The sequence below is a fragment of the Triticum dicoccoides genome, chromosome 3A, assembly GCF_002162155.2.
Source record: "Triticum dicoccoides isolate Atlit2015 ecotype Zavitan chromosome 3A, WEW_v2.0, whole genome shotgun sequence".
NCBI lineage: Eukaryota > Viridiplantae > Streptophyta > Magnoliopsida > Poales > Poaceae > Triticum > Triticum dicoccoides.
Genome location: NC_041384.1, coordinates 629292118 through 629301190, shown reverse-complemented (window position 1 = coordinate 629301190; position 9073 = coordinate 629292118). Strand labels below are relative to the sequence as shown.

At 43.4% G+C, this 9073-nt stretch overlaps 1 protein-coding gene across 2 annotated transcripts; it reads right to left on the bottom strand.

Annotated features, from left to right (window-relative positions):
* Positions 1-3502: 3502 nt before the first annotated feature.
* On the bottom strand, positions 3503-5444 carry LOC119269718 (BTB/POZ and MATH domain-containing protein 1-like). Of its 2 annotated transcripts, none has more exons than XM_037551618.1 (2): positions 5198-5444; positions 3503-5103 (listed from the first exon to the last, which is right to left on the bottom strand). In XM_037551618.1, the coding sequence occupies exon 2, from the start codon at positions 5091-5093 to the stop codon at positions 3867-3869; it is 1227 nt and encodes a 408-aa protein (XP_037407515.1). In that variant the 5' UTR covers positions 5094-5103; positions 5198-5444; the 3' UTR covers positions 3503-3866. The 2 variants fall into 2 exon arrangements, with proteins under 2 accessions (XP_037407515.1, XP_037407516.1); XM_037551619.1 differs by having other exon boundaries at positions 3503-5100.
* Between the last annotated feature and the right edge of the window lie 3629 nt (positions 5445-9073).

The window sequence follows — 9073 nt, the reverse complement described above, 5'->3', positions numbered from 1 at the left end:
TGTATATTAGCCTTGGTACAAACATGACATATGGTGATGATGGAATAAAACCAAGGCTAATATACATAGGCTAATATACACATTTTAAATGGAGTTAAATAATTTATATAAAGAAATTCTATAAAACTCCATACTTAAAAGAAAGCTTTAGTTCTTGTTCGAACCTAAATAGAATTTTAATGGCTGTTATCATTCATCAAAATGGCATATGAGTCTCTTTCTGCACCTACTCCATCCTCGACCGGCTTCCATGAATCCTGGATCCCCCGCTATCATAGTTGGCAGAGCTAGGTACGATGCGTTCATGCTTCCCTATCCTTCTTGATCGTGCTACTCCCTCCATTCACTTTTGTAAGTCATTTCAGACAACTCAAAATGGGTTGTTTTGTACATTGTCTGAAATGTCTTCAAGGTCTTATAAAAGTGAAAAGAGAGTAGTAAACCTCGTTGAAGGTTGCGGATTGCCCTTAGGCTTGATCAGCGTAAATCTGGAACTGGCTTGGCTGATTCGGAGAGGAGGCCGCGGCGGCAGCGCCCAAGCCTATTGCACAATCTCGGCAATGGAGGCGTTTGAAGAGAGTGATTTCGTCCCGGGTGGAACACCTGACGGGTCGTCCCCATGCCCATATTATTCTTCTGAAAACATGCGTGTTCTTCCATGTAATGGGCAATGAGGTATGCTTTTCCTTGGAAGACATTTTACGGTACATCAAATCAACCTGGGCCGTTCATTTCTTTGGCTTCTAGGGCCCAGATTAGCCTATACTACACCAGTTTTTGGTAGTATATTTACTCGTTGGGGGCATTTTTGGAACTATATATCAATCATGCAGGCAGGTTTCTTCCCCGCCATGACCAACCTTTCCTCCCATCATCTCTTGGCCCGTCCACGCAGCCATGTATTTTTCTGCGATATGCTTCGGGCGACGACGGAGCGAAGCTGACGGCCTAGGTTCGTGCCCCAAGCTGGCATGTAACCCACGTACACAGGACACAGCGACGTAGAAAAGCTAACATCACTAGTAGACTCGCCGCCGGCCAGATTACACAATCGCGTCACGCACGTACCCAACAATCAGATCACTGTTTGCTCTCTTAATGCACGTACGCACGCGAGGCGCCCACCGCCGCAAGCGGCCGTCGCACGCCCGCGCCGCCTCGCTCGCCATCGCACCGTCTGCCGCTTTGCCGTTGCTGCTCATCAAATGAAAATCATAGTGGCTAGCGCGCCGTGCGCCACACCAAATAGTTATTTTGTGTTTATGTAGTGGCTGCAGCGGCGTAGGTATAGCGGAGGTCCTCACGCCGGCGCATGCATGCATTTAGATTTTACGGCGGCGTGGTGTCTCGAGTAGCAGACGAACGGTGCTGCGTCGGATGAGATGAGATTAACTTAATTAGTTAGATTAATATTTCGGACTAAATTAGGAAATAACAGATCTACCTCTGGTTGGGAATTACCAATATATCCTTGAACGAAAATTTGATTAATCTATACTGGCCGTTGGATCAACTAAATACTACCCAATATGTTGAGTAGTACGATGCACCGTAAAAAGTCTCAACAGTGAACTCATGCTCCGCTCTTGCTATTTTCAGTGCATGCCGAAAATGCCTGCTATTCAGTAAATATAATCACTTATAAGCAGCAACCCATTATAAGAGTTTAGGGTAGCAGCTTGGAAGGACGCCATGGAGGTGATCACGCTGAAGCATATCAGATCAAAACACAAACGCAGAACAAAGCCTCAATTGTAATTTGAACTTTGAAGTACATTCACAGCAAAGAGTTGCATCACGCTCTTACCTAAACCATTTTGATTCCACCACGAAGCTATCACAGCAAAAACCACTTGCAACAATTGTTTGACGAGGAAAAAAGCATTTGCAAGCAGCAACTCCTGCCCCCTCTGATCCTCTCTGCCAGCACTGCTGAGCTCATCTTTCACTATGCATACCTAAACAGTCTTAACAAACAAACCGTGCGCGATAACGTCCTCCAGAGCACTCCTAACTCACCTCCGCGCTGCAAGCCTGTGCAACGACGCATTCCCGGTATGTGCATGTGCATATTAAGATATTGTTTTGCAATGGACACAATACTTGTAGTATAATTACAAAGATAACAAAATGCAAATGATGTGATCTACTTTTTACTAAACATAGTGATATGACTTAAGTTATCTCACTTGACTTGTATAAATATTGATGTATAAAACACACTTCCCGGTATGAAGACCCTTTGAAGGTTATGTACGGATTGCCATTTTGATATACTTATTTTGTATTATGTGCGTCTCTTGTCGTTAAATCAATCGTCATACCTGCATTGTTAAGATATTTGAACAAATAATGAATGGCCATTGTGTAGTAGCGTTGTTTACTTCCCCCGCAAAAAAAGTAGCTTTGTTTACTTGACAGTAAGTAATAGAGCTCCAATATCAACAATGAGAACAAAAGCAATCATGGTTTTCAGAGTAGAAGATTACCAATTCATTTATATTTTTCGAAAGGGCACCAATTCCTCACTGGGCTGAAAAGAGCATGAGAACTTGCACATGGATAAGCACCGAGATCCAAATTATCCACATAGTTAAAAATGACAATCAGATAAAAGAAAATAATTAATAATCATCGAAGGTATTCTTTTGACATACTTGCAGTTTCAGTTAAGTGGAATATCTTTCATATGAAGCTACCAAGTGCAAAAGGCAGTGCAGAATATCTACGAAAAGAATGCGTTAATTCATGGAAGCTGGTAAGAATATGATATATCGCACATACCCCTTAAGTAAACTAAATGTCTCATACTTCCAAGCACATTGCCCTCTGTGAACTGCATTGATAACCATCAATGAGAAAACAACATATTACATTACTATCATGCAAACTGATCTTCTGATGATATTTTCCTTGCTAGAAAGTGTCGGGGTCTATACTGTATGAAGACTTGGTATCTAGATTTTTGCCACTTCCTTCATGTGGCTTTGCAGACTCTTTTCTTCTTTTTATTTACTACTCCCTCCGTTCCAAAATAGATGACCCAACTTTGTACTAACTTTGTACTAACTTTAGTACAAAGTTGGGTCATATATTTTGGAACGGAGGGAGTACTTTCCTCCGTAAACTAATATAAGAGTGTTTAGATCAGTACTTTAATGATCTAAATGCTTTTATATTAGTTTACAGAGGGAGTACTAGTGATGTCTGGAAATCACAAGTTCAAACAACACAATGGAAGCAAGCTGGTTTTTTCCTCATCAACTCATTGTCTAATACAGTAGCTAACTGACAGCAATCAATCATCATCTGTGCTTCCAAATACACCACAACGGAAGTCATTTTTTGTCCCATCTGAGGAGAACACCAAGCATAAAGGAGAAGATCCCTGATACTGGATCAAGATTTCACACCACGCCTGTCACGGCAACTGAAATTCTTGGTGACCTGTCTTGTCTTCAATATTGTTTCCCTAAATCCAGGTTCATAAAATCCCTTTCCAGAAAACTTCAAACATTTGCTCTTCTTGATAACCACTAGAAAAGGGTATTAAATGACAGGGGAGGTACAAAGGTACACTGTCCGACACAATGCACAGACGAATACATGAGGATAAAATGAAATTTGTTGGGAAACTTGTGCATTGCTGCAATGAAGATCAATGTTGATCCTCACAACTGAATTTGCAGACCATCCATTGCAATTGCATGAAGAGACAATATGCCCATATGTTGGGTTTTTCTGATTCAGCATTCATGCAAATTACACGACGAGACAATTAAAAGCAGAGCACACAAACTACGATATCTATAGAGGATACTATAGATGCAAAAGAGTGTCACTTGAAGACCATGCATACCAGAGTGTCATTTCCGCTGGTTTGACGCAAGGATGGCAATGAGCTCGTACAAAACAGAGGGGTATGTCGTTGCTATATGCCCCCATCCATCAGTTGCCATTAGTGTCTGCAAACGCGAGGGAGATAGGACTTGGATAAACTTCAAGCACGCCGCCTTCAATCCATGGCAGTGGTGCTGCTTGGCTAGAGCAAGAGTGGACGCCACGGAGCTCACACCTACATGCTCACACAACTGCTTTTCACATATGAACTTGAGCCGCTGGAGATTGTATCTGTCTGCCGCCACAAACAAGTCCTGCAGCCATTGCATAAGAATTTCATCCTCTACCGCCTCTTCTTGTGTTTGTTCCTCAACTTCTGACATTTTATCCTCCAGTACTTCCTCTACTTGTCCTTGTCCCACAACTCCTGGCATTTCATCCTCCTCCATGCTGTTCTTCTCCATCTCAGGACACGAGTCTGTGTAGATGAAGCAAAGCAAAGCCCTGAACACTTTTGCTTCCATATCTGTGATCTGCATGACGCTGGGCGTAGCGGTGCCAAAGAGCTGCGCCATGAACACTTCAGACCTGGCAGCGAGCACACACCGGTGTGCAGCGAACGTCTCGCCGCTGACCTCGAATGTCACATCAGCACCCACCTTATTCTGAAGGAGGTTGCTAAAATGTTGGTGTATGTCAGGCAGGAGAACCTCGGTGCCGGTGCCGGAGCCGGTGGCATCTGGGGTGTTGTCCTTGCACACCACAATATCACACCTGATGGTGAAACAATCAGACTTTAGACTGGCTGATCGCTCAAGGGCATATCTTCTCATGAACTTGTCGCAACCCCAACAAGGATCACATCTGCGGAAGTCACGGGTTTTACGAGTCGCACGAATGTACGTCGGCATCTGCTTCTCGACGTCGTCGACGAGACTGAAACTGAACTTGGCCTCCACACCCTCTTCGACATCTTCCTCGTAGAGACGGGTAATATCGAGCGAAATGAAGTCGGCACAGTTGGGGTTTGCGCCGTTAGGATAGTACTCGATGGAATACTCATGGCCTCCCACCCTGAACAAATCAGTGCACCAGCTCTCGCCGTTGGGCAACTCCTTTTTGATACCAGAGTAGCCCTTGACCACGAGCAGGTGGTACACGCTGCTCGCGCCAGCACCGGCGCCGACGCCCGACGTTACGCAAGAGCACGGCTTGTCGCCGTCGAGGACGGACACACCGGCGAACGTCGACATGACAAACCTGCTGCGACCACACCGAAAATCTGTCAACTCGGTCACCGTTCACGATTCCTAGGTTTCAGAGTTGGGGCTTTGGATCGAGGAGCTGGCGAGCGAACCTGGGCTTGCACCGGGGGCCTCACGGAGTCGCCACCGCACCAAGACGACGCTGCGCCACCCCAGAAACAGAGTTTGCGGCAAGCTCCGACGCAGCTCCTCCCCGGAAACAGAGCTTTGCGGCGAGCTGCTCACCGCCCGCTGCCCCACCCCGCGACGCACGTGGTCGGCGGGAGACGCCGTCGCTCCAATCGCTGCGCCGCCGACGCCGCCGTCGGTCCTGCGCGGAAAGGTAGAGAGTTTGCTCCGTGGCTGCTCGGTGCGTGCGCTGGGCCTGCCTGCTGCTAGGGTTCAATATTGACCTACTACACGTTATTGGGCTTTACTGGGCTCACAACACTGTTTTGGGCAACGCCTGGAATTTAAATTGAGCTGAATTTTCTGAGTTAAAAACAAATATTTCAAAAGTAAATTTGTGTGAATGAAAATCAGAATTATGAATTTGTGTTAACGAATTAAAAAAACAAAACCAAGGTTGCGTAGAAGGTTTTTTAAAATCGATGACATTTTGACAAGTTTTAAGAATTCTTCTGAACCTACAAATTCATATTGAGGTGCGGGGTAGAGTTTTCTAATACATTTAAATCCTTTTAATACATGTGAAACATTTTCAGATACACATTGAACATTTTTTTAAACATGAGATACTGTTTTCTGAAATACATGTTGAACAAGTGGTTAAATACACGTTGAACATTTTTCAACACATGACGAACATATTTTTTCAAAATAACATAAACAGAATTTTTTAAATGTATGAAGATTTTTAAATGTTACAACTGTTTTTGAACGGTACAAACATTATTTTGAACTTGTTTTTTGACACTACATAATCATTTTATAAAATCTAAGCGCATTTTTACCCTTGAGGCAAGCGGTTGCTACGCCTTGCCGCCATCAAGACAAAGTCATGCCTCTCTGCGTGTGGTGCGCCAAGGAAGCCATCCCGAGTGGCTTTTTTTTATAAGAAAAGAGTGGGCTAGTTTTTCTTTTTACCAAAAAACGGGTGGCCAGTTTTTCTATTCACTATAGGGTAACACGCGCTTTGCTGCGCCCACTTTGATTTTGATTTAATTTACTTTTCCTCCCAAGGGTTATTATGGCAATTAACATTTCATGCATATCGCAAAGGCGGTCGAGCAAATGCGGATCCCCGTGGATGCTATTGGGTTGGCCATGTGGTCCGATCCTTCCGGTTTTGGAAAGGTTTCATTCGATATTTTTTCTTTTCTTTTTTCTCGACTTTTCTCATATTTGTTTTCATGTTCCATTTTATATATTTTTACTTTTTTCTAATTAGCGAATGTATTCAAAATTAATAATACTTTTTGAAATTCAGGAACAATAATTTAAATTATTGAACAGTTTTTAAAATTCATAGAAGTTTTTTTTTGCAAAATTGTGCACATTTTTTAACAATCCATGATGATATTTCATATTCGTGAACATGTTTTAGATTTAGAAACATGTTTTAATCCCCGTATATTGTTCAAAAGTTGTGACATTTCTAAAAAAATCATGAACAACTATAAAACTTGTGAACATTTTGTAGAACCAATGAATATTTTTTCTGCTATTTGTGAAGAAGTTTTAAATCAAGAACATTATTTAAATTCGTGAATATTTTTAAAAATCAGTGTTTCTTTAAGTTAACAAATAAAATAAATTTATGAGTGTTTTTAAAGTTTTTGAAAAATACTTTAGTAAAATGTCGGTTCCAATACTTTCATGTGGGACCCATGATCCAACCAGACCCTTAAAGACAGGGTCCACTTCCGAGGACAAAACTTTGGAGCTCTTATAGGCTTCTATTCATAGGGAGCTTAGTAATTGTAACTTTGTAAGGATTGGGTTTCATGAAGAGATTCTTTTTTCAAGACCACTTGTGAAGAGATTCTGTTAACGACACGACATGGCATGGGTCATGACGGGTGTGCTTGGCTAGCTGCAGCTCTAACTCCTCCGCTCTGTTCCTTGCTCTCTGCCTTGATAAGATTTATTTAGCAAGGTTTACCTTCTGTTTCTCTTTGGACAACTGCATTTGCATATGCTTGTTTCATCGGCTCACAACGACGCGATGCGTGCGAGTGCCCTGGCTATGCGGGTAGCATAGCCAGTGTTCGATTCACATTTAAGGAACGTTGGTCAGTCAAAACGGGGAGGAAAATTTGGCAATGATGGAACCCGGGGGAGTGCATAGGGAGGAAGGAAATCTTATGGAGAGACGAGTGGAAACAACAAAATCAAGGTGGACCCCCTTGAGGATGGTAGTAACATCGAAGTAAGCGTGAGCCATAATTAAGGTGTCGTTTGCATATTGCAGAGTGCTGGTGGGAGGGAGTGGTCGATGGGGTGGTAGAGAGAGTTTGGGTCGAAAGCCTTAAGGATCAAACGTTGAAGTAGATCGGCAGCCATGAGGAAGAGGTAGGGGAGAGAGGATCCCCTTGGCTCAAACCACAACGATGGTTGATCCAGGATCCCGGGATCCTATTTAGTAGGACCACCATTTTAGAGGAGAGAAGAGAGTTAATCCAGGAAGACCAAGCCGGAGGGAGCCCCCGGAGGTATAGGATTGCAAATAGTCCATCCCAGGAGATAAAGTTGAAGGCCTTAAAAAAGTCGAGCTTGAAGATGATAGTTGGCTTTTTCGATAGTGGCAACAAAAGATGATATCCACCGCATAGATAAAAGTTTTCTGTGATGTTTCGACCAGAGATAAAGCCGGTTTGATCTGTATGAACTAGAAGAAGGATGAGGGGTTTTAGTCTGGCGTAGGGAAGCTTGTCAAGCGCTTTGGAGTGGCAATTCTGGAGGGAGAAGGCAAGAACAAAGCATTTGACAGTGCAAGAACTTGCGATTGCAGGACGGGCGAAACCATCAGGGCCTGGGCTGAAGAAAGGAGTCCCGAATTTCCTGATCGATGAAGGGGTCAGCGAGGTGGTTGAGTTGTACAAGACCAAGACCCCGACTTGGCGGTTCTCTCTTGCTGACCTCTACCGGCGGCAGCACGATGGACAAGGACGTCGTCGACTGCTGCAACAGGTACGGTGTCTACCCCCTCTTCACCGGGGTCCGCCACTTTAGGCACTGAACCTAACATGAGTTTAGAAGCATCTTACATTAAAATTTAGAAGCACCTTACACAGAGGGCCCTTTAGTTTGAAGCTCGATTTAGAAGCACCTTCCTTACATTAAAATTTAGAAGCACCGTACACAGGAAGCATCTGAAGGCAAATTGCCAATTCAGATCAAAACACAACGGAGACTGAAGCCTCCATTTAGCTTCAAGTGTACGTTTGCAGCAAAGAGTTGTATCACACGCTGTTATATAAATCATTCAGATTTGTCTAAAAAAAAATCATTCAGATTCTTCCATGAAGCAATTACAGCAAACCATTTCTAATAGTTTAAGCTAGGCAAAAGAACATCTGGAAGCAGCACCTTCCTGCAGCACACCTACTAACTGGACTGTTCTTTCACCATTCATGGCTAACAGTGTGCGGTAACATCCTCAAGGGCACTCCTAACTCACTATGGCGCTATTCGCAACAACAACAAAAAAACTCACTGCGGCACGGCGAGCCTGTGGAACGATGCACGCCGCCAACGGCTAATGCATACCAAGTTAATTCATGCCACCTACAACAACTTGATAGCATAAATGAAATTGTAGCTGGACATACCAGAAAGAGCATACTCCCACCAGACTTAAAGATGGAACACAATTGACTGCGAGCCAAAAAGGAAAATAAGGTGAAGATGGAACAGACTTGAAGAAATTATTCGTACAAATATTTTATCCAATTCAATCTGTTACTCCCACCAGCAATCCAGCCACTTATTGGCACAAACAACCTCATCATGTTTTTTTTTGAGGA